This window comes from Cuculus canorus, chromosome 28 (genome assembly GCF_017976375.1).
Source record: "Cuculus canorus isolate bCucCan1 chromosome 28, bCucCan1.pri, whole genome shotgun sequence".
NCBI lineage: Eukaryota > Metazoa > Chordata > Aves > Cuculiformes > Cuculidae > Cuculus > Cuculus canorus.
In genome coordinates, this window is record NC_071428.1 from 3581860 (window position 1) to 3606155 (window position 24296).

At 61.5% G+C, this 24296-nt stretch overlaps 4 protein-coding genes across 5 annotated transcripts; 1 reads left to right on the forward strand and 3 right to left on the reverse strand.

Moving 5' to 3' along the window:
* Positions 1–3882: 3882 nt before the first annotated feature.
* CRABP2 (cellular retinoic acid binding protein 2) lies at positions 3883–8585 on the reverse strand. The gene is made up of 5 exons (XM_054051020.1): positions 8551–8585; positions 7852–7949; positions 5596–5774; positions 4766–4882; positions 3883–3995 (listed from the first exon to the last, which is right to left on the reverse strand). The coding sequence occupies exons 2-5, from the start codon at positions 7919–7921 to the stop codon at positions 3945–3947; spliced, it is 417 nt and encodes a 138-aa protein (XP_053906995.1). The 5' UTR covers positions 7922–7949; positions 8551–8585; the 3' UTR covers positions 3883–3944.
* Positions 8586–11904: 3319 nt separating this feature from the next.
* Positions 11905–15686, reverse strand: ISG20L2 (interferon stimulated exonuclease gene 20 like 2). 2 transcript variants are annotated; one of them, XM_054051088.1, is made up of 4 exons: positions 15532–15541; positions 14067–14695; positions 13382–13582; positions 11905–13065 (listed from the first exon to the last, which is right to left on the reverse strand). In XM_054051088.1, the coding sequence occupies exons 2-4, from the start codon at positions 14643–14645 to the stop codon at positions 12952–12954; spliced, it is 894 nt and encodes a 297-aa protein (XP_053907063.1). In that variant the 5' UTR covers positions 14646–14695; positions 15532–15541; the 3' UTR covers positions 11905–12951. The 2 variants fall into 2 exon arrangements, with proteins under 2 accessions (XP_053907063.1, XP_053907062.1); XM_054051087.1 differs by lacking the exon at positions 15532–15541 and adding an exon at positions 15552–15686 and having other exon boundaries at positions 11906–13065.
* Positions 15570–21397, forward strand: METTL25B (methyltransferase like 25B). The gene is made up of 8 exons (XM_054051090.1): positions 15570–15705; positions 16495–16618; positions 17238–17516; positions 18108–18170; positions 18917–19077; positions 19288–19854; positions 20674–20861; positions 21225–21397. The coding sequence occupies exons 1-8, from the start codon at positions 15686–15688 to the stop codon at positions 21395–21397; spliced, it is 1575 nt and encodes a 524-aa protein (XP_053907065.1). The 5' UTR covers positions 15570–15685.
* Positions 21398–21446: 49 nt separating this feature from the next.
* MRPL24 (mitochondrial ribosomal protein L24) lies at positions 21447–24296 on the reverse strand. Its single transcript, XM_054051089.1, has 6 exons — positions 24167–24296; positions 23088–23304; positions 22903–22998; positions 21921–22024; positions 21713–21843; positions 21447–21627 (listed from the first exon to the last, which is right to left on the reverse strand). The coding sequence occupies exons 2-6, from the start codon at positions 23265–23267 to the stop codon at positions 21491–21493; spliced, it is 648 nt and encodes a 215-aa protein (XP_053907064.1). The 5' UTR covers positions 23268–23304; positions 24167–24296; the 3' UTR covers positions 21447–21490.

Sequence of the window (24296 nt, forward strand, 5' to 3'; positions counted from 1 at the left end):
GTGGAGGGTGCTGGGGGTGGCAGGAGGGGGGTCCGCAGCCACAAAATTGGTGACACCCCCCCAAAAAAAAAAACACAGGCATGTTTTGGGGGTGCAGTTCAGACCCCTCTTGTAGCTGGGGGGGGGTTGGTGGGGGGGCACAGCTTGACTGGAGCCACTGCTCACCCCTTCCCAGCACTGGAGGAGGGTGTCCAATCTCTCTTCCCCCCGACACTCCCTGAAGCGGGACCCCCCCCACCTCCAAACATCAGAAAAGGGGGGGGGGTGTCCCCCAAGCCTGCCGAACAAGTCCTGGTTCCCCCCCCTTTTGCTACAGGCTGGGACAAGAGCCAATGCATCCCCTTCGAAGCCCCCTCGATGCCTCCACCACTTGTGTGTGTGTGTGTCCCCCTCATTCCATTGAGAAAATGCTGGGGTGAGGGGCTGGGGCCCCCCCCAGGGGTCAGGAATTCATTCCCTACAGCACAAAGCGATGCTTTGGGTGGGGGGGATTGGAAGGGGCCCCCCCCAGCTTTGTCTCTTCAGATGAAAGGCGAGGGGCCAACGTGGGGCCCCCTCCCCAGGGGTCACGGGGGGGCACCGGGAAGGATTAGGGAGGGATTAGAGGCGCCAGGACCCCCCCCCAAACCACCCAGGGAGGGGGGGGCACAGCCCTGAGCATCCTGCAAGGATTTAGGGTCATTTTTTGCTCCCCCTCAACCTCCAAACCCCCCCCCCATGGCTCGAGGGGGTGGGAGTCACAGCCCTGAGCATCCTATAAGGATTTGGGGTCAATTTTTACCCACCCCAAAACCCCCCACATGGTTCATGCAGGGGGGAACACAGCCCTGAGCATCCTGCAAGGATTTGGGGGTCATTCTTGCCCCCCCCAGCCCTCAAACCCCCCAACATTGGCTCATGGGTTGGGGGGACACAGCCCTGAGCATCCTGTAAAGTTTGGGGGGCCATTCTGTGCCCCCCCTCCTAGCCCCCAAACCACCCACCCTGCACCCCCCCCCCCCTACACCTAGCAGAGCCCCCCTGGGATAATTAATGTGCCCCCCCCAGCCCGAGGTAATTAATGCCACCCCACATGGAGTAATTAACCCCCTCGTCGCTCCAGCATCGCATTTGGGGTGCGGGGGCGAAGCCGAGCCTCAATCTCAGCCCCTTTTCTCTGCATTAATAACACACACACACCCCCGGAGTAATTAATGCCACCCCACGCAGGGTCATTAACAGCAGCACCCAATTAGCAGCACCCATGGGGCTCCGAGTCCAAAGCCCCACAAAGACCCTCCCCACCCCCACGCTTCCCCCTTTTTGCCCCCCAATCCCCCCCCTCTTTACTCCCCAATCCCCCTCAGCCCCCCTCTTTGCCCCCCAGCTCCCCTTTGTCCCCCATCTCCTCTTTGCACCCAGCCCCCCTTTTTGCTGCCCTATACCCCTTTGCCCCCCAGCTCCCCTCTTTGCCCCCCTCTTTGCCCCCTAAACCGCTCTATTTGCCCCCCCAGCTCCCCTTTGTTCCCCAGCCCCCCTCTTTGCCCCTCAGCTCCCTCATTTGCCCCCCAGCCCCCCTTTTTGCCCAATTCCTCTTTGCCCCCCAGCACCCGTTTGCCCCCCAGCACCCCTCTTTGCCCCCCTCCATCCCTCTTTGCCCCCCAATTCCAGTCTTTGCCCCCTCAGCCCCTCTATTTGCCCCCCAGCTCCCCTCTTTGCCCCTCAGCCCCCCCATTTGCCCCCTCAGCCCTCCATTTGCCCCCCTAAACCCCTCTATTTGCCCTCCATCCCCCTCTTTGCCCCCTCTGCAAGGAGGACCAGGACCACCACGATGCCCTTGGCCCCCAGTTTGCCCCCCCCCGGGAGTTTCCCAGCATGCACCGGGGCAGAGATGCTCCCAGGTGCTCTCTTTGCCCCCCAAGTGCCACACCGGGACGCTGCCTTCGTCCCCACCCTCGCACAACCGATGTGGGGCAGGTGGGTGGCGAGGGCCAACGGGGAGGGGACATCAGGACAAGGGGGGGGACATTTATTGAGAGGACAGGGGTGGTGGGGACACTTAGAGGAGTCGTTGGGACCCTTGGAGATCTTGGGGCCCTTGGGGGAGATGAGAACCTTGGAGATGTTGGGAACCTTGGAGATAGGACCCCTGGGGGGGGATGAGACCTTTGGAAGAGAGAGGGGACTCTTAGAGGAGAGAGGGGACCCCTTGGAGGAGATGAGAACTTTGTGGGGGAGAAGGGAACCTTGGAGGAGATGGGACCCTTGGAGATGGGACCCTTGGGGGGGATGAGACCTTTGGAAGAGAGAAGGGACCCTTGGGGGAGAGAGGGGACCCTTGGAGATGTTGGGAAGCTTGGAGGAGACATGGGACCCTTGGGGGAGCTGAGAACTTTGTGGAAGATATGGGACCCTTGGAGATGTTGGGAAGCTTGGAGATGGGACCCTTGGAGGGGATGAGACCTTTGGAAGAGAGAGGGGATCCTTGGAGATGTTGGGACCCTTGGAGATGGGACCCTTGGAGGGGATGAGAACTTTGGAAGAGAGAGGGGATCCTTGGAGATGTTGGGACCCTTGGAGATGGGACCCTTGTGGGGGATGAGACCTTTGGAAGAGAGAAGGAACCCTTGGGGGAGAGAGGGGACCCTTGGAGATGTTGGGATCCTTGGAGGAGAACATGGGACCCTTGGGGGAGCTGAGAACTTTGTGGAAGATATGGGACCCTTGGAGACGGGACCCTTGGAGGGGATGAGAACTTTGGAAGAGAGAGGGGATCCTTGGAGATGTTGGGACCCTTTGGGGAGATGTTGGGACCCTTGGGGGAGTTGGGTGGTCCAATATTCACAAATAAATACCGGGAGGGGAAGGGAGGTGGGGCCACGTTAAAAAAAAACCAACCCAACCCAACTGAACCAAAAAGCCGCGAAAAGCAACCCAAAAAGAAAAAAACCCAAGCAAAGCGACCCAAAACCGGTTAAAAATGACCCAAAACCCCCCAAAATCCAATCCAAGTGTACAAAAAGCAGTTAAAAGCAACCCAAAAAGAAAAAAAAACTCGATGAAACTCAACCAAAACTGTTGAAAGCAACACAAAAAAACCCAAACCAATCGAAGTGAACCAAAAAAAGAGTTAAAAGCAAACTAAAAAGGAGAAAAAAACACCAAAGTGAAGCAAAAAGCAGATAAAAGTCACCAAAAAGGAAAGAAAACCAACCAAAGTGAAGCAAAAAGCAGTTTAAATCAACCAAAATAGAAAAAGGAATTAAGGTGAACTAAAAAGCAGTTAAAAGGAACCCAAAAAGGAATGAAAAGCAACCAAAGTGAACCAAAAACAGTTAAAAGAAACCAAAATAGGGGGGGGAAGCAATCAAAGTTAAAAGCAACGGAAAAAGAAAAGAAACGAATGAAAATGAACCAAAAAAGTTGAAAAAACAAAAAGAAGTAAAAAAAACACAATAGGGCTGAACCAAAAGCAGTTAAAAACGACCCCAAATAAACCAAAATCGAACCGAAGCAAAAAAAAAAGTTAATATCAACCCCCCCCCCCAAAAAAAAATCAAACCCAATCCAAATGAACCAAAATCAGTTAAAATCAACCCAAAACAATCCCAAAGTGAACCGAAACCAGTTAAAGCCAACGCCAAAGCGAGGGAGGCGGCTGCGTTGCCCCCCGCTGATCCTCTGCGGGAGGGGGGGCGGAAAAAAAGCCCAAAAATGGGATTTCTTTCCCCCCCTGGAGACCCCCCCCCACCTTGAGGTGGGGCAAAAAAAAGCTGCTTTTTTACCCCAAAACTAGAGAGGGGGGTGATTTGCCCCCTAAAAAATAAGAGGATGCAAACCCTGCCTATGGGGGGGCAGCGGAGAGGGGGGGGAAGGGGGTTAATTGGAGGGGGCGGTTTGGGGGGGAGATGGGGGGCTGAGGGGGGTTGTTGGGGGTCAGTGGAGTTGGGGGTGCAGGGGGGGGGTCACTCCCGGACGTAGACTCTGGTACAGACCACGTCGTCGGCTGTCATCGTCTGTAAGGAGGAGCAGAGTCACCCCAGTAGTCCCCAGTTTGTCCCCACGGGAGTTTCCCACCATGCACTGGGGCAGAGATGCTCCCAGATGCCATTTTTGCCCCCCCCAGACCCCCCTCATTTGCCCCCCAACTCCCCCATTTGCCCTCCTCTGCAAGGAGGAGCAGGGTCACAGCGATGCCCACGGCCCCCAGTTTGCCCCACGGGAGTTTCCCACCATGCACTGGGGCGGAGATGATGCTAGCTGCCGCCCAACCCCCACGCTTTGCCCCCCAGCCACCCCCTTTTTCTCCCCCAACCCCCTTTTTGCCCCCCAGGTCCCCTCTTTGCCCCAGTCCCCTTCTTTGTCCCCCTCTTTGCCCCTCAGCTCCCTCATTTACCCCCCAGCCTCCCTCTTTGCCCCCCAATTCCTCTTTGCCCCCAGCACCCCTCTTTGCCCCTCGAATCCACTCTTTGCCCCCCCAGTCCCTCTCTTTGCCCCCCCAACTTCCCCTTTGTCCCCCTAAACCCCTCTATTTGCCCCCCCAGCCCCTGTCTTTGCCCCCCCACCCCCCCCTAAACCCCTCTGTTTGCCCCCCCACCCCCCCTTTGCCCCCCTAAACCCCTCTATTTGCCCTCCAGTCCCCCTCTTTGCCCCTCTGCAAAGAGAAGCCGAGTCACCGCGATGCCCATGGCTCCCAGTTTGCCCTATGGGAGTTTCCCAGCATGCACCGGGGCAGGGATGCTCCCAGATGCCCCCAGCCCCCCCCCCGTTGCCCCCCAGCCCTCACCAGGATGAGCTCCCCATCGTTGGTCATCTCCCTGGACCATCCCGTCTTGGGCCCCTCACCCTTCAGCAGCCGCTGCTCACAAACCATCTTATTCTCACTCTCCCATTTGGCCAAACTCTGTGGGGGGGGAAGGGAAGAAGAGGAGGGGGTGATGGGGGTCATCCATCACCGCCCCATGGGGCCACTTGTGGGGCTGATCGGTCACCTGAGGGTGCAGAGGGAGGGAGGGGGCGGTGGGTGTGCAAACGGGGGGGGGGCAGGGAAAGGGGGGGACACAAACACGGGGGTGCAGGGAAAGGGGGGTGCAAGGAAAGGGGGCACAAACACGGGGTGCAAGGAAAGGGGGGGTGCAAGGAAGGGGGGGCAAGGAAAGGGAAGGCACAAACACAGGTGTGCAAGGAAAGGGGGTGTGCAAGGAAAGGGGGCACAAACACAGGGGTGCAGGGAAAGGGGGTCACAAACATGGGTGTGCAAGGAAGGGGGGGTGCAAGGAAAGGGGTGGCACCAACACGGGTGTGCAAGGAAGGGGAGGGTGGTGCACAAACACAAGCCACCTGCAGTCACATACATGCACACGCGCAGCACCTCGTGCTTCTGCCCTCGTGCAAAATGCGTGTGCATGCACAGAGAGATATGTATGTGCATGGACACACACGCACGTGCACACACCCAGCACCTCGTGCTCCTGCCCTCGTGCAAAAGGCGTGTGCACGCACGGAGAGCTGCGAGCATGCACGGAGAGATGTGCGAGTGCACAGACACACACGCAGATGCAGCCGTGTGCTCACACATACGTGCACACGCGCGTGCGGTCCGGCTGCGCCCCTCACCTTGCAGGGCCGCCCGTCCACCGTCTGCTCCTCGAACTCCTCACCCAGGCGGAAGGTGATCTCGGTGGTGCGCACCGTGGTCGAGGTCTTGATGTAGAAGCTCTCGCCGTCCTGCTTGATCTCCACGGCCGGCTTGGAGGCCGCCGCCACCGCGATCTTGCGCAGCATCACGTTCACACCTGGGGGACACGGGGGGGACAGCGGAGTGAGGGACAGCGGGGGGGACATTGGGATGGGGGACGTGGAAATGGGGGATGGAGGAGTGGGGAACATTGGGGTGGGGACATCAGGGTGGGAACATCACAGTAGGGGACATTGGGGTGGAGGATGTCAGACTGGGGGGACATCAGGGTGGGGACATTGGGGTGGGGGATGTGGAAATGGGGGATGTAGGGGTGGGGACATCAGAGGGGGAGGTCGGAGTGGGGGACTTTAGGGTGGGGACATCAGGATGGAGGATGTCGGAGTGGGGGACATCGGGGTGGGGACATCAGAGGAGGAGACATCAGAGTGGGGACGTCAGAGTGGGGGACGTTGGAGTGGGGGACATCAGGGTAGGGGACATTGGGGTGGGGACATCAGGATGGAGGATGTCAGAGTGGGAGACATTGGGGTGGGGGACGTTGGAATAGGGGACATTGGGGTGGGGACATCAGGGTGGGGGCCACCAGAGCCGCACTCAGCCCCCTCCCCGGGGCGCCCCACGCAGGGGCTGGACGTGACCCCTTCTCCCTGGGGACAAGAAGAGGGGGACACCACCTTTCCAAGGGGACCTCAAAGCCAGTGGCTCCCGGCAGCCCATGGTGGGGCCACATCTGGGCCACATCTGGCTTTCGTTACCTGGGGGGGGGGGCAGCGATGCCAGAGCCGGATGCGCTTTGGGGGGGGGGGGGAAGCAAAGGATGGGGGTGACAGGGAGGGGGCACGGGGTGACCGTGGGGACAAGGCACCCGCTGTGGGCTCAGGTCACCCTGGTAACCTTAGTGACCCCCTCTTGGAGGGGTCCCCACCCCCCCCTTTTGTCCCCTCAGCTCATCCATCACATCCCCAAAGCCCCTCAGATGTCACCAGGGGCCTCTTTGGGGACATTGTTCTTTTGTGTCATCTGTGTGTGCCCCCCCCACACACACAAAAAAAGGGCCCCCACAGCCCTCCTAGGAGAGAGCTTTGTCCCTTCACCCCTCAAAAATGGGGGTCCCTCCACAAAAGGGGACACACACACACAAAGAGTGGGGACGTGGATGGTGGCAGAAACATCCCTGAGGGGGGACAGGAGATAACCCCCCCACACAAGGAGAAAGATTGCAAGGGGGGGGGGCTGCCACATGTCCTTTCCCTCCCTCTGAGTCCTGGGGCGGGGGGGCCCAAAATAGGCTGTGGGCAATGAACCCCCCCCCATGATGCTTTTTAGGGGGGGGAACACAAGGACAAAGAGCCCCCCCAGGGATAAAAAACAGGGCTGAAGCAGCCAAACGGGGGGGTCTGGAGCTGATTCCCACTCTTCTGAGGCGGGGGGGGGGGGGGGCACAGAGTGGCTTTGTCAAAGCTGCCTAAAGGCTTGGGGGGGGTCCTTTGGGGGGGGGGGGTCCTTTGGGGGGGGGGGGGGAAGCAGGACATCATCCCTCCACCGTGGGAAAGAATGAAAGGGTTGGCAGATTTATTTCCCTGCTGAGGTTTCACCGATGGGGTTGGAGGCAGAGGGGGGGGCGCAGAAAAAAGGGGAGGGGGGGGAAAGGGGGGGGGAAGTGAAATCCAAGAAAGTGATAATTATCCAGAAATATTTGTTCCGTATCCCCTAACCTGGAAAATATTCCGCTCCGGCAGCTCCCCGGCAGGCGAGGGGGGAGTCAGGAGGAGGGGAAAAATGGAGTGGGGGGGCGGCTCTGCCCAAAGCCTTGGGGACCCCTTCCCCCAAAGCCTCTATTTTTCTCTTCCCATCGCAATGGGTCGTAGCCCCCCAATTTCATAATGGGAGGGAAAATGAGTCCTGGAGGATGGGGAACCCACAAAGTGAAGTCGGGGGTGGGGGGTGGGAAACATGGGGGGGGAGGATTGTGATGGGGGGGAGGAGCTGAGGAAATCACCAAGGTGGGGAAACTGAGGCAGGCAGAAGTGGGGGGGTGCAGGAGAGCTGCTACACCCCCCCATGCCTCAGTTTCCCCAATAGGGAAGCAACCCTAAGGAAAAAGAGGGGAGCCTGGGGGTGTCCCCAAAGGGTTTGGGGGGGGGCAGGATTGGGGGGGGGGTCAAACTCACCCAGAGCTTTAAGCAGCTCCTCGAAGTTTTCCGAGCTCTTCATCTTCCAATTGCCGGAGAAGTTGGGCATTGCGGCTACCGCGGGGGGGGGACACCGGCTGGAGGGGGGGGGGGACACAGGTTTTGGGGGACACACACCGGTTTTTGGGGGACACACACCGGTTTTCGGGGGGGGGAAACCGGTTCGTAGGGAGAAGGATACCGGTTTGGGGTGAGACGCACCGGTTTTTTTGGGGGGGACCGGGTTTTGGGGGGGGACACTTTTTTTGGGGGGGGACACCGGTTTTGGGGGGGGGGGGACCGCTGGAAAGGGGGGTGGTCACCGGTTTTAGGGGAGGAGAGGACACTGGTTTGGGGGGGGGGCACCTGATTTGGGGGGACACAGGCGGGTTTAGGGAGGGAGGACAGCGATTGGGGGGGGTGGCTGAAAGGGGGGGGGCACGGATTTTAGGGGGAAAACCAGCGGATTTGGGGGAAACACTGGTTTTAGGGTGGGGAACACAATGGATTTAGGGGGGGGACACCGGTTTGGGCGAGAAGGATCGGTTTTAGGGGGAGAGGGATCGGGTTTGGGGGGGGGGGGGGACACGGGTATAGGGGAAAGGACCGTCTGGAAGAGGAGGAGAGGTCTGGGGGGGGGGAAGGAATCGGATTGGGAAGGGAATCCGGATTGGGGGGGGGGACCCGAGCGGCACCGACCGATCCGCTCTCGCTCCGCACCCGCCGCTCCCGTCCCGTCCCGTTCCGCCCGTTTTATCGCCTCTCGGGTCCCTCCCGCTCCGCCCCCGAACCGCTCACCTGCGGGGCTGCAACGGGGGGGCCAAGGGGAGACCCCCACCATGAGCTGCCTGCAGCCCCCGAGCTGAGCACAGCCCCCCCCCAGCTGCCTGCACCCCCCGAGCTGAGCACAGCCCCCCCCCGAGCTGCCTGCACCCCCCGAGCTGAGCGTAGCCCCCCCGAGCTGAGCACAGCCCCCCCCCGGGCTGCCTGCACCCCCAGAGCTGAGCACAGCCCCCCCCGAGCTGCCTGCACCCCAAGAGCTGAGCGTAGCCCCCCCGAGCTGAGCACAGCCCCCCCCCGGGCTGCCTGCACCCCCAGAGCTGAGCACAGCCCCCCCCGAGCTGCCTGCACCCCCAGAGCTGAGCACAGCCCACCCACCCCGAGCTGCCTGCACCCCTCGACCTAAGCACAGCCCCCCCGAGCTGAGCACAGCCCCCCCCGGGCTGCCTGCACCCCCCGAGCTGAGCACAGCCCCCCCCCCCGAGCTGCCTGCACCCCCCCGAACTCAGCACAGCCCCCCCAAGAGCTGAGCACAGCCCCCTCCAGAGCTGCCTGCTCCCCTGATCTCAGCACAGCCCCCCTGGAGCTGATCACAGCCCCCCTGAATCTGCCTGCACCCCCTAGATCTGTCTGCACCCCCAAATATGCCCGCAGCCCACCCCACCCCACCCCGGAATCTACCTGAACCCCTCAGATCTATCTGCACCCCCAGAGTTGGCCGCAGCTTCCTCAATCTGCACTCCCCGAATCTGTCTGTACCCCTTAATCTTCCCACACACCCCCAAATCTGACTATGCCCACCCCGATCTTCCCACAACTGCCCCGAGCTGCCTGCACCCCAATATCTCTGCACCCACCACCACGCCCTGAACTACCCCCACCCCCTTAATATCCCTGCACACCTGAGCTGCCAGCACCCCCAAATCTGCATGCACCCCCTTAGTATCCCTGCACCCCTCTATTATCCCTGCACCCCCAATCCATTTGTGCCTCCCCTCCGAGCTGCTGCTTGGCCCCCCCGCCCCCCCAACTGCCTGGACACACACTTGCACACGCGTGTGTCTGCCTGCACACGCATGCACACGTGCATGGCTGCATCCATGCATCCGCATGTGTGTGTGCACAAAGGCGTTTGCACACACACACCCACACCTGTTTGCACACGCGTGTGCACACGTGTTGGCACGCGGGACCTACGCTGTGTGAAACCAAACCACTAACTCCGGATTAAACCCCGATAAATTGAGTCCGACCAAGAGTGATTCATTATTTTCCGGGGTTTCTCTCCCCTGTAAAAGCCGGAGGGAGGTTTTGCGGTGCCCAAAGCCAGTGGGTGAGCGAGGATTGGTGTTTTGGGGTGCTTGGGAAGCTCGGGAATGGAAAAGGAGAGGATTTTTTGCTCCGGTTTGGGGTGTAAACGCCCCATCAGAGCCCCCGTTCTCGCAGCTGCATGGCTCGGCACCCCCGGAATCTGCGATGCCGGGGAGCCAAGTTTTGGCTTGCAACGAGTCCCTAATCCCCCGAAGAACAGGATTTGGAACAAAAGAGCTGACATAACCTTACCTACCGCGGCGCGGATGCTCGACGCGACGCCGTTTTTGGGGAAGGGGGGGAACACAAGGATGGGGGGGGCCTCACCGCAATTCCTCACCCCAATTCCTCACCGCAGGGGTGCAGGAGCACAGTTGCCTCCGCAGCAAGGCATGGGATGACAAGTTTGCTCCAAGTTTGGGGAAAATAGGGAAGAAAACCCACCCTGTATGGAAGAAAAAGGGGTGGAGGGCCCCCCCAAGGCCCCCCCATCCCCATGGGACCCCTCATTCTGGCTGGGGTTACAGACACCGGCCTCGGCAGCTACACATCTGGAAGGGATTCTGTTGGGAAGGGTGGATAAAGCCTTCACACCTAACCCTCCTCTCCCTCTTTCCAGCTCCGGGATGGGCAGGGGGACACCACCACCACCACTCCCCCCCAAATTAAATGTGCCCCCCCCGGATGGATCTGAAGAGGTGGAGGCAAGCGAGTGTCGTTTCCCAGTATTTGGGTTGCAGTGGATGCCTCGGCCTCTGGAAAAGAGCCGGCATCGCTTACTGTCACCCCCAAAAATCCAGAGTGCAGGGATTGCTGTGGCCCCCCCAGCCCTGACTCCGCCCACCTCGTAACCCCCCTGCTCACACCGTGAGTGAGGAGGGGGTGACATCCACCTCCATCCCTCAGGTTCTGAAGAAGCTGAGGTCACCGAGGGACTCCTTTTGGACCCCCCCAACCTCTCCCTGCACTGGGAGATGGGATGGGGGGGGCTCCAAGGTGAAGCACTCCCCCCCCCAAAAAAAAAAGCCAAGCCAGCCACAGTGTGGGGCCAAGCGAGGTGGCCCATCGCCTCCGCCCTAAATCCATCCCAGCGGAAATGAAACGCAGCCGGATGGCGCGAAGGAGGCCCCCCCCTTGCGCCCCTCAACTCACACCCCCTGCGCCCCTTGGCCCCCGCTGCCCCGCCGGCTGCCGGCACGGCGGGATTCTACCCCGGCTCGGACCCCGGCGCGTGGCCCGAGGGATCCCGGAGAGGGAGAGAAGTGCAACTCCTTGACCCCAAACCGTCATCCGTGTCCAGCATCTGCAGCCAAGCTGGGCCGGACGCCTGCTTCTCATTCCCAAAGACATAAAACACTTTAACGACCGGCATTTATAACCCAACCCTTCTCAAAGCTTCCAAATCCAGACACAAAGGCTCTCAGCTTCTCCCATCGTCGTGGATTTTGGAGTTGGAAAAAGCTTTTCCACCCCTCTATAATGGGACGCAGACTGGGCGCACACGTGTGAACACACGTGTGGACACACAGGGAGCAAAGCTGCTCCCCCAAAACCCACCCTGCGATATCCTGACGCGCACATCCTGCTCTAGGGAGACCCAAATTTGACTGGTTTACCCCCAAATAAAAGGGACACACACTCCTGCAAAGGGTGGAGGGGAGGTTGCAGCCCCCAAAATTCCCCCTCAGTCTTTGTAGCAGCCAAATAAACATGTGGAAAGGCTGAAAAATGGGATATGGTGTGGGCGGGAGGGATCCCCACGGCAGCCGCTGGCTGGGCCCCAGCGCCGGTGACGAAGGAGGTGACGAGGGGAGCTCGGCTGGTTTGACCGCCGCAGCCCCTCAGAGACAGGGAGCAGCCAGATCCCGGGGGTTCAAGCAGGAAAAAGGGGTTCGGAGGGGTCCCAGACAGTGGGAAGGGGTCAACGTGCTCCAGGATGAAGAGGAAGGGTCACCAGGGCAGATGCCGGTGGGTGCTGGGTGACAGCTGGTGGCAGCCCAGCCATAAACTGGGAATGAGGACCAGCAGCAGCTCGGCAGAGAGCGCTTGGCCGGAGTTCTCCAGCTCCGCAGCCCTTAGGAGCTCGATCTGTGTCCATCTCAGCCCCATCGTCCACCTCGGCCTGGTTTGGGGGCACCCACTTCATTCCAAAGGACAACATGGAAGGGAAATTCCCTTCCCGCTCTCTCTGGCCATCCCCACACCTGGAACTCCTCTCCATACCCCTGCACCACCGTCTAAAGGAAAGGCTCGTTAATCATTCCTTTTTAATTGAGGTTTTGTAATAAACCTGAAGATCAAAGCAGCCCTCACAGAGCTCAGGGAACGTTCCGGAGCTCAGGGAACAATCGCACGTCGGCGTTTGGAGCCGCTGGCGGAGGACACGGCCTCCTGGTGACACCAGGTGCCCCGTGCCCGGGCTCGTCCCGGCCCCCGCAGCAGCGTTTACGTAACAAGGAAGATGGGCACCCAAATCCTCGACGGGGAGCAGCTTCGGATCAGGAGCGGGGACTTCCCAGCAGGATTTGCTTCCCGCCTGCCGGGCGCTGCCCGCTCCCAGCGCCCCGAGCCCTTTGGCGGTTCCTGCACCATTGTCAGAGGTAGTTTTGCAAGATGGGAAGAACCGGGAGGGGAAGGAGTCCACCCTGGCCACCGATTCCCTTGGGAAACGGCTCTGTGCTCCGGTAAGCGCCGGCAGAACCCCAGCGCCGCACCCTGGCTCTGGCTTAGGTGGTTTTGGCACCGCTGAGCCACTCCAAGGGGGCTCAGGACCCCAGGGATCCCCCCCAAGGGAAGGCACGGGCTGGTCCCAGCGCTCCCCCAGTGCAGGAGAGCAGTGGCGTTAACAAGGCACGTGAGGAGCATCAGGATGAGGAATGGGCCCTCTTGGCTCCGCGTTCCCGCTGTCTCCTTTCCCGCTACCTCGCCTGGATGGACGGAGCAGCCTCTTGGAGCTCTGCCCTGCGGGCTCTGGATCCTTTCGGGATGCAGGATGGGGCCGAGGGGCGCTCACTCCTGCTCGGGGTTAAGCAGCAGGTGTTGCTCCCACTCAGCTTCCACCACTTTGTAGAGCTCCATGGTAGCTCGGGCGTCCTCCACCGAGGAGTGGCCGCTCGTCCCGACCTGTTGAAGGCAAAGACAGGGAATGGGCACCACCGGAGACATCAGCTGAGGGGGAAACCCCCTCCCCCTGATGCTGTGAGGGCTGAGCTGAGGGGGTCCCCCTCCTCCGGGATGGCTTCTAGGGAAGGGGAAACTGAGGCACGGGGCGGCTGAGCTCCAGGAGAGCCCTGAACTGGGGATGGCTTCTAGGGAAGGGAAAACGGAGGCACGGGGCAGCTGAGCTCCAGGAGAGCCCTGAACTGTGAGATGTCTTCTAGGGAAAGGGAAACTGAGGCAGCAGCACCCAGGATCGGGTAGGAGGATGCGTCTGAGGTACCTGGATGTCCCTGTGCAGCAGTTCCTTGGTGAGGCGCTTCAGGGAGACGCTGATGTTCTCGGGAAAGCCGCCCCTGCGGTTGAGCAGTGGCATCCTGGAGGTGTCCCGCGTCAGCGCCTTCGGGTGGAAGTACTTGAGGGCCTTGAAGTCGTTGGAGATGGCGTGGCCGACAACGATCTTCCCAGAGAGGATGCGCAGGATCTGAGGGGGGGAAAGGGGAACAGGGGAGAAAGGGGGGGGGGGGGGAAGGGGAGAAAGGGGGGGAGGGGGAAGGGGGGGAAAGGGAGAAAGGGGGACAAGAGAGAAAGGGGGGGGGGAAAACGGGAGAAAGGGGAGGGGGAAAACGGGAGCAAGGGGAGGGGGAAAACGGGAGAAAGGGGAGGGGGAAAACGGGAGAAAGGGGAGGGGGGAAAACGGGAGAAAGGAGGAAAAGGGGAAAAGGGGAGTGGAAAATAGGGGTAAGGGCGAGGAAAACAAGGGGGAAAAAGGAGCAGAAATAGAAGGGAGAGGGGAAGGGGCAAAAAGGGAGAGGGGAAGGGAGGCCAGAAAGGTGGGGGAGGTCGAAAGGGGGAGTTAAAACGCCTGGCAGCCGCTCCATGCGAGGTTTGTGCCCCGCAGCCTCATTATACGCCCAAAACACCTCTAAAAGCCGCCCTCCCCTCCGGCCCCCCCAGAAACGCCGCACCTCTCGCTGGGCTTTGCTAAAGGGGACAGCGTTCACCATGTGGTGCCGTCGGATGCCGCTCCAGCGGGTTCGGTAGTCGACGATGGGCGCAGCGGGACGGATGTAGCGGTCGTAGAGGATGTCACCGTGGTAGCCCACAATGCTGCAGCGAGCCAGGTCACTGGTGCGGCCACCAGGACCAGTTCCCACCATCTCGCAGTCAATGGCCACCAGTTTGCTGGGCTGGATGGGGATTCTGGGAGCTTGCAGCTTCGCCTTGGCCACCGGTTTGGGCTTGCTAGGAGGCTGTGTCGCGGTGGAGGCAGTTTTGGCCGCGCTGAGAGACGAAGGGCTGTTGGATTTGGGGCATGGCGCAGGTTGGGGGGGTTTTGCCTTCTTGGGGGTCTTGCCGCCCTGCTGGCGCTTGGGGCCCGGTTTTGAGGCGCTGCCGGGCGGCGGAAGCTGTTTCTGCCTCAGCACCCCACGCCGCTCCAGCACCCGTCGCCGCTGCACGAAGCTCCGGTGCTTTTGGTTCCCACTTTCCTTCTTTTTGGGGGGCTCAGAGGCAACAAAGTCCACGTTGAGGATCAAATCGGTCATGGTGGAAGATGGGCGGAGAAATGGGGGGCACGGCCCCCAGCCAGGTGAGGCTGCAGAGGGGAGAGGGGGCTCAGCATTGGGGTCCCCTCAAAGCCCCCACGGGACCCCCAGGGCACCCAGGTCCTTCCAAAAGGAATCAGGGTGTGTTGTCCCCCCCCACAGGTCCCAAGGTCCCCCACAAAGCTCTTGAACCCTCCCAGAAGACATCAGAGTCCCCTCCCAAAGCCCCGAAGTTCCCCCAAGGCACCAGGGTCCCCTCGCAAGACATCAAGGTCCCCCTCAAAGTCACCCAGGCGTCCCCCAAGGCACTGGGGTTCACCCAAAAGACACCTAAGTAAACCCCAAAGCACCAGAATCCCCCAAAAGACACCCATGTGCTCCCCGGGGCCTTGAGATCCCCCCAAAAGACACAGAGGCGCCCCCAAAAGCCCCAAAGTCACCCAAAAGACACCCAGGCGCCCCCCAAAGCCCCGGTGCGTCCCCAAAAGACACTCCGGCGCCACCCAAGGCCCCGAGGTGTCCTTAAAACACACCCAGGCACCCCCCTGAAGGCCCTGGAATCCCCCAAAAGACACCCAGAAGCCCCCCAAAGGACACCCGGGTGTCCCCAAAGGACATTCAGGCATCACCCAAGGCCCTGGGGTTCCCCCAAAAGACATTCAGTTGTTGCCAAAAGACACCCAGACGCCCCTCAAGGCCCCGAGGTCCCCCCAGAAGACACCCAGACGCCCCCCAAGGCCCCGAGGTCCTCCCAGAAGACACCCAGGCGCCCCCCCAGATGACACCCAGATGCCCAAGGCCCTGGGATCCCCCAAAAGACACACAGGCGGCCCCCAAAGTCCCGGGGTCCCTCCAGGAGTCACCCAGGTGCCCCCCCCCCAAGTACCAGGGCGCCCCTCCCCTTACCTCGTCGCTCAGGAAACGGAAGTCGCTCCCCACCCCGGCTCGTCGCGTGGCCGGTCGGCGGTGACGCAATCGGCGTGCGCCGCGTCGCGCAGGGCCGCTCTGCTTCCCCCCTCCCCTAATCGAGCGGCGACTCTATGGTCCGCGAGGTGCAACGGTGAGTGGCGGGACGAGACGCTCTACCCTCTTCTCCCCAACACTCCTCGGCGGGGCGACTCGATGGTCCGGGCGGACCGCAGGGCCATGGCCGGAGCGGGGGGGGCAGGGGAAAAAGCCGTCGCACTGCGTGACGTCATAAGCTTGTGACGTCATGGGTGCAGGAGGGGAATTGGACTCCTGGGTGACATCAAGGTCTGGGGACACCAAGATCTGGTGACATCATGGTTGAAAGAGAGCAAATGGGGCTCCTGGGTGACGTCAAGGTCTGGTGACATCAAGACCTGGTGACATCGCGGTTGAAGGAGGGGAATTGGACTCCTGGGTGACACCAAGGTCTGGTGGTGTCATGGCCATGATGGCATGGCTTGATGGCGTCATGGGTGCAGTATAGCAAATGACATCCTGGGGTGACATCAAGGTCTGGGGACATCACTGTTGAAGGAGCGTGAATTGGATTCCTGGGTGACACCAAGGTCTGGTGACATCACAGTTGAAAGACAGGAATTGAACTCCTGGGTGACATCAAAACCTGGTGACATTGTGGTTGAAGGAGTGTTGAAGGAGGAGGAATTGGACTCTTGGCTGACATCAAGATCTGGTGACATCGCGGTTGAAGGAGGGGAATTGGACTCCTGGGTGACATCAAGACCTGGTGACATGGGGGCCTGGTGACGTGGTTGAGGGAGGACAGACTGAACTCCTGGGTGACTCGGGGCCTGGTGACGCCGTGGCAGTTGGGGGGCGCCGGGGGTGCCGTCCCGGCCCTGCCATGGTGTCCCCATCCCAGGACACCCGCTGGGGATGAGGTCCCAGCCCCGGCCATGGCTGTGCTGAGCCCCGAGCGTCGCCGCGCCTCCGACATCGTGCGCCTGCTCGCGCTCTACCGGCCCCTGCTTGACGCCTACATCATTGTGAGGGACCCTCATGGCCCCCCCTTGGCCTCCTGCACCCTCCGTACCCCACCGAGCCCCCTATAACTCCCCCCTTTTCCACCTGTGCCTCCCCCACCCCTGGACCCCCCCCATAGTCCCCCTGGTCCCCCCATAACCCCTTTTTTCCTCCTGTGCCCCATGACCCCCTCATACCCCCCTGTGTCCCCTCCAATCCCCCCATAACCCCCTCTTTTCCACCTGTGCCTCCCCCACCCCCTGGACCCCCCCCATGTCCCCTCCTTGATCCCCCCATAACTCCTCCCTTTTCCTCCTGTGCCCCCATGACCCCCTGGACCCCCCCCCCCATGGCCACCCCGTGCCCCCCATGTCCTCCTGTGTCCCCCCTTTACCCCCCATATCCCATTCTTCCCTACTCTGTGCCCCCCACCCCCTGTCCGCCCCATGACTCCCCACACCCCCTGTACCCCCCCAACCCCTCCTTTTCCCCATGACCCCCTTTACCCCTGTGCCCCCCATGTGTGTACCCCGTACCCCCATGCTCCCCCCAGACCCCCCCTTTCCCCTCTGTGCCCCCCATATCCCACTCCCTCGCCCCCCATGCCCCCCCTTTTTCCCTGACCCTCCCCCATTCCCACAGGATTTCTTCGCTGAGGGGCTCTGGGGGTGTCTCCCCCCGCTCTGGCAACCCCCCCTGGCCGCTGCCACCCCGCAGCAGCTGGCAAAGCTTTTGGGGGGCTCGGGAGGGCTGGGGGGGGGGCCGGGGGGGCCTTGGCCCCTCTCCCTCTTGGCTTTTGCCGCTGCCACCCGCGCCCTGGCTTTTCCTCGGCGCCCCCCCGGCCCCCCCACCCACCTGCCCCCCCTGCTGCGACGCCACCTCAAGCCCAAAAAGCAGCACGAGGTACAGCGCCTGGCCAAGGTGGGTGTCCCCCCCACCCTGCACCCCAAAACCATGTGACCCCCCCACAAACACACTCCAAAACCTGGAGACCCCCCCCCAAACCAAGGGACCCCCCCAAACCCTTCCCTGCATTACAAAACCTGGGGACCCCCCCCCCCAAAACCCCTCCTTGCCCTCCAAAACCTGGAGACACCCCCAAGCCCCCCAAATCAAGGGACCCCCCGCAAAAGAAAAACCCTCCCCGCCTCCCAAAACCTAGGGAACCCCCAACACCCCCTAAAACAGGAGACATCCCCCCCAAACCCCTCCCTGCATCCCAAAACCCGGGACCCCCCCCCCAAAACCCCCCAAATGAGGCAACACCCCCCCCCAAGCCCTCCCTGCCCCCCAAAACCAGGAGACACCCCCCCCAAACCAAGGGTCCCCTCTCCAAACTCTTCCAAACCAGGAGACCCCCCCCAAACCCTTCCTTGCCCCCCCAAACCAGGAGACCCCTCAATCCCCCCAAAGCGGGAGACACCTCCCCAAACCCAGGGGCCCCCCCAACTTCCCCCCTGCCCCCAAAACCCAGGGGATACCCCCAAACGCCCCTTAACCCCCCTCTCCCAGCTCCTGTGGCTACTGGCCAGGGCCACCAGTTGCCACCGCGTGGTGGATGTGGGAGCAGGACAGGTAGGGGGGTCACGGGGCGGGGACAAGGGGGGTCCTGGGGGGGACGGGGAGGAGTCCAGGTGGAAATAGGGGTGATGGGGGGAATGGGGGGGGCAGGCATAGCTGGGGGACAAGGAGAGGGTGTCAAAAGGGTCAATGGATGACAGGTTGGGGGGGGACAAAGGGGTCCAGGGGTAGACATGGAGAGACAAAGGGAATGGGGAGGGGCAGAGGGGGTGTCCAGTGGAAATAGGGGTGACATGGGGGGATACGGGGGTTGGGGATGGCTGGAGGGGGGGCAAGGAGGGAGAAAGGGGACACAAGGGGGACAGAGGGGACATGGGGGGACAAGGGGGGTTCAGAAGGGACAGGTTGGGGGGGGACAGAGGGTCAAGGAGGGGGCACACGGGGTTCAGAAGGGACGGGTGGGGGGGGCACGGGGGGACAAGGGGGGGACATGGGGTCCAGAAGGGACGAGGGTGACATGGGAGGAAAGGGGGGGGGGACAGGTAGGGGTGAATGGCGACAGGGGTATCCGGGGGGGAGGGGAAACACGTGGGGTGGGGGGGATAAAGGGGGACAAGAGGGTCCTGGGGAGGTGTCCATGGGTGACAGGCAAGGGGGGGGGGACACAAAGGGGACCGGGGGGGGGACAGGGAGGAGTGGAGAGGGACATGGGGTCTGGGGGGAAGATGACAAGGGGGTCCTGGGGGGAATAGGGGGGTCCTGGGGTTGCCCCCCCCAACTGAGTGCCTGTCTACCCCCAGGGCCACCTCTCGCGCTTCCTGGCGTTCGGGTTGGGGCTCTCGGTGACGGCGCTGGAGGGGGACGCGCGGCTGGCGGGGCTGGCGGCCACCTTCGACCTCCGGCTGCAGCGGGAGCTGAGCAAGGGGGGGGCACCGAGGGGGGGGGCACCGAGGGCGGGGGGGCTGGGGAGAGAGGGGGGGCTGGGAAATGAGGGGGAAATGGGAAGAGAGGGGGAACTGGGAAGTGAGGGGGGGCTGGGAAGAGAGGGGGGACTGGGAAGTGAGGGGGGGCTGGGAAGAGAGGGGGGACTGGGAAGTGAGGGGGAAATGGGAAGTGAAGGGGGACTGGGAAGCAAGGGGGAAGCCGGAAGCACAGAGGGGTCAGGAAGCAGCTCCCAGAGCCCAGGCAGCAAGAGGCGCTCCCCCCGCGCCCCCCGGCACGTTGTGGGCCGTCTGGATCCCATCTCTCCGGGGGCTGAATTCCTACTGCCCCCAGAGCCCCCCGACCCCTCGGCGGTCGCCCCAAACCCCTTTTGGGGCCCGGGGGGGGCGCGGGGGGGGCAGCGGGTGCTGGTGGTGGGGCTGCACGCCTGCGGTGACCTCAGCCCTGCCCTCCTGCGCCACTTTGCCCGCAGTCCTGCCGTGGCCGCTGTGGCCTCGGTGGCTTGTTGCCACATGAAGCTGTCCACTAGCCACCACCAGCCAACAGGTCAACCTTTGGGCTACCCGCTCAGCTCTTGGGTAGCCACCTTACCGGGCCATCAGCTTTCATATCGAGCTCGCGAAGCCGCTTGTCACGCGTTGGAAGAGTATGAAGAACGTTTGGGCAAGGAGAGCGATCGTTTGCGTGTCCATTGTTACCGCGCCGTCCTGGAGAGCCTCATCCGCGCCGCCAAGCCGGGGCTGAAGCATCCGGCGGTACAGACAGTGAAGAAAGCGCACGCGCTCACCTTCGCTCAGTGAGTTTTGGGGTTGGGGCAACGCCAGGTGAGAAGGTTAAGAATCAGGTTCTCCACTTGGGTTCCCAACAACTTTGTGGAGCTCCAGGCTTGGAGGAGAGCGGCTTGAAAGCTCCCAGGTGAAAAAGGACCTGAGGGCGCTGGGTGACAGCGGGTCAGCGGGAGCCAGCGGTGGCCCAGGTGGCCAAGAAGGCCACCAGCGTCTTGGCTTGGATTAGCCGTGGGGTGGCCAGCAGGAGTAGGGATGGGATTGTCCTCCTGGACTTGAATCCTCGGTTCAGTTGTGGGTCCCCCACTCCAAGAAGGACCTTGAGGGGCTGGAGCACGTCCAGAGAAGGGAACGGAGCTGGGAAAGGAACTAGATGATCTCTAAGGTCCCTTCCAACCCAAACTATTCTATGATTCCAAGGGGTTGGAGAACAGGGGTTGTGGGAGCGGCTGAGGGACCTGGGGTTGTTCAGTCTGGAGAAGAAGAGGCTGAGGGGAGACCTCATCCCTGTCTCCAACTGCCTGGAAGGAGGTTGGAGCGAGGTGGGTGTTGGGCTCTTCTCCCATGTGATGGGACGAGAAGGAATGGCCTCAGGTTGCACCAGGGCAGGTTCAGATTGGACATCTGGAAAAAGTTCTTCACAAAAAAAAGTTCTCAGGAACTGGAATGGATGCCCAGGGAGGTGGTGGAGTCCCCATCCCTGGAGAGGTTTAAAAGCTGGGTAGATCCTCAGGGATGGTTCGGTGGTAGACAGGGATGGTTGGGCTTGATGATCTCAAAGGTCTTCTCCAACTAAACGATTGTGGTTGCTGTGTGACGTTGTCCTGCAGGTACGCCCGTCTGGGGCTGCCGCGCGTGGGGCTGGACCCAGACACCGTCCCACTGGAGTCAGAGGAGGTGAGGGCCATGTTGGAGCAGCAGCACAAGGTGGTGGCTTTCTTCACGCTGACGCAGCTGCTGGCCCCGCTGGTGGAGACCCTCATCCTGCTGGATCGCCTGCTCTTCCTGCGGGAGCAAGGTGGGGCCAGCATGGTGGTGGGGACGTAGGGATGGGGCAGATGTGGTGGTGAAGAGGCTGTGGTGGTGGTGGGGACGTGATGATGGGGCACATGTGGTGATGGGGACGTGGGGATGGGGCCACGATGGTACTGGAGATGTGGTGGTGGAGCTGCAGCGGTGACGATGGGGCCACGATCGTGATTGTGGGGTCATGGCAGTCGTGGGACTGTGGTTGGGGTGGTGGGAAGACGTGGTGATAGGGCCATGGTGGGGCCATGCTGGTGATGGGACCGTGGTGGTGGAGCTGGGGTGGTGCTGGGGTGATGTTGTGGTAGTGGTGGGGCTGCGGTGGTTCCGGTCCTGACCCTCCTGCTCTCCCCAGGTTTCCATTCTGCCCTCATTCCCCTTTTCGACCCCCGTTTCTCCCCCCGGAACCTGGCACTGGTGGCTGCGCGGACACCGCTGGACACGGTACTCTCAGGGCTGAAGGACAATAACGAGGAGCCGGGGAGAACGAAAGCCCCTGGAGATGGACAGAACCTCCCACCCCAATAAACGTGGGACCCATATGCTGTGAGCTGCACCCAAAGCACCACACAACTGCCCAAACCAAAGAGGCATCTTTATTGCCCAACCCAGTCCTCCCAGTTAATACCAGTACGATTTCTTGGCCCTACGCGTCTCCACAATCCCCATGGCGTCCATGATCTCCTCCTCAAAGGTCTTGAGCGATGGCAGATAGGTCTTGTCCAGTGCGTCCTCCACCGACGTGTCCTTCGGGCCATCTGAGGATGCAGAAAGGTGGTGCTGAGCCCTTCAGGTGGTCCTAGACCCCCCGCCCCCAAGGGCCACATTCTGTCCCATCCTCACCAATCCACTGCTCCGGAACGATTCTATCCCGGCGCTGCCGCAGCGGCAAAGGGATGATCCGGCCGCTGCGGACGGAGACGCGGACACGCTCACCCTCCTCCGTGTAACGCCATTCCACCTCCGTTGGCTTCCTGTTGGCCAAGAGAGGTTGGGGGGGGACACTACACGGTGGGGAAACTGCAGTGGAGTCCTCTTGCCAACCCCTTACCGGTCTTCGGGGTCCACCAAGGAGATCTGGTTGAGCAAAAGCGGCGCCTCGCTGGCGATGTAGGTCCCGGAGTACTTGGTGGTGCGGTTGACGTACCGGTAGTGCTGAGGTGGGGTGGGATGGGGGGTGTTAGAGACAGCTGGGGGTGTCCCCACTACCCTGGCATGGCAGCCACCCTGCATTTGGGTCTAAGACAGCTCTCCATGGTCAACTCTTCATGGGAAGACTCTACACGGTCAACTCTTGGTGATTTGGTTGATGTAATGGTAGATATGGGATGGTTGGGTTGGGTTGGGTTGAAGGGGTTACCAACAGCCGTTAGGTGTCCCCCCAGCATGGCAGCCATGCTGCAGTTGGGTCTAGGACAACTCTCCATGGTCAGCTCTTCATGGGACAAATGTCCATGGTCAGTCGTACACAGGGACAACTCTACATGGTCAACTCTTGGTGGTTTGGTGGATGTAATGGTGGACATGGGTTGGTGGAGTTGGGATGGGATGGTGGAGATGGGATAGGATGGAGGGGTTCCCAACAGCCTAGGGGTGTCCACCCCACCCTGGAACGGCAGCCATGCTGCAGTTGGATCTAGGACAACTCTCCATGGTCAACTCTTCATGGGACAAGTGTCCATGGTCAGTTGTACACAGGGACAACTCTACATGGTCAGCTCTTCATGGGACAATTGTCCATGGTTAGTTGTACACAGGGACAATTCTCCATGGTCAAGTCTTCATGGGACAATTGTCCATGGTCAGTTGTACGCAGGGAAACTCTACATGGTTAACTCTCCATGGGACAACTCTACATGGTCAACTACCCATGGGACAACGCTACACAGTCAACTGTTGGTTGTTTGATTGATGTAACGGTGGAGGTGGGATGGGATGGAGGGGTTACCAACAGCCCAGGCATGGAGAGATGTCCACAATGGAGATGTCCTCCATGGAGAGATGTCCCTTCCCACCCCCAGCTCCAGCCTCACCGTGTTCAGCCCTTCCACCACCACCCAGTTGCGTGCTCTCACGACCTGGGTGACCATCGCCTGCTTCCCCGCATCCTTCCCAACGAGGACCTGGACCTGCGGTGGAGAGAAGAAAGTCAAAGGGGGGGCGTGTCCCACAGCCTGGCCACCACCCGAGGGGGACCCTGGGGACGACGACGACTCACTGTGTCCCCCCGAAACACCTTCCAGTCCTCCCAGGCGATGGGTTCCACAAAGACCTTGCGGCGCCGCAGGCCGGGGGGGTTTCGGCGCTGGGCAGCGGCAGTTTCGGGGCGCCACGTCCCGTGCCGGTAGCCATGGGGGAGGCGCAGCCGCGCCGCGGCCAGCAGAGCCGAGAGGCGCATGGTGCAAGGGTGGGGGAGGGCTCTGCCAGGACCCCCCCTGAGTTTGGATAGGAAACACAGAAACCCTAAAAATGGGACCCAGGAGTCCCCCCATCCCCTAAAAATTGGATCCAGGAGTCCCACAGAGCCCCCACACCCCCGAAAATGGGATCCAGGTGTCCCACAGAGCCCCCACCCCCTAAAAAATGGGATCCAGGTGTCCCGCAGAGCCCCCACCCCCCTAAAAAATGGGATCCAGGAGTCCCCCCATCCCCTAAAAATTGGATCCAGGAGTCCCATAGAGCCCCCACACCCCCAAAAATGGGATCCAGGAGTCCCACAGAGCCCCTACCCCCTAAAAAATGGGATCCAGGTGTCCCGCAGAGCTCCCACCCCCCTAAAAAATGGGATCCAGGAGTCCCCAGCCCCCAAAAATGGGACCAAGGAGCACCACAGAGCCCCCACTCCCTAAAAACTGGGACCAAGGAGTCCTCACCCCCGAAAAATGGGACCCAAGAGTCCCAGAGAGCTCCTGTCTCCTAAAAAATGAGATCCAGGTGTCCCGCAGAGCCCCCACTTCCCCAAAAATGGGATCCAGGAGTCTCCACCCCCCAAAAAAATGGAGCCCCCATGCCCCCCAAAATGGGACCCACGTGTCCCGCAGAGCCCCCCTTGACCCCAAAGGGGACCCAAGTGCCTCCCCCACCCTAAAAACCGGGGCCCTGGGCGTCCCTCAGAGCGCCCCCTCCCCAAGAGGGGGACCAGGACATCCCATAGACACTTCCCCCATCTCTAGGTGTGTCCCCCCCCATCCCTAAAATGAGACCTGGGCGTCCAGAGCTCCCCTACCCTAAAATGGACCCAGTTTCCCCCCCCGGGGTCCCAGACACCGCCCCCCCCCACACACACACCCCACTCACCTCCACGTGCCCCGGCCCCTATGGCGCAGGCGCGAGGCACGCCGGGAGTTGTAGTCCGTCTCCGAGCACAATGTATCCGGCGGGTAAGCCGCGGGGCACGCCGGGAGTCGTAAGCCGCGGGGCACGCCGG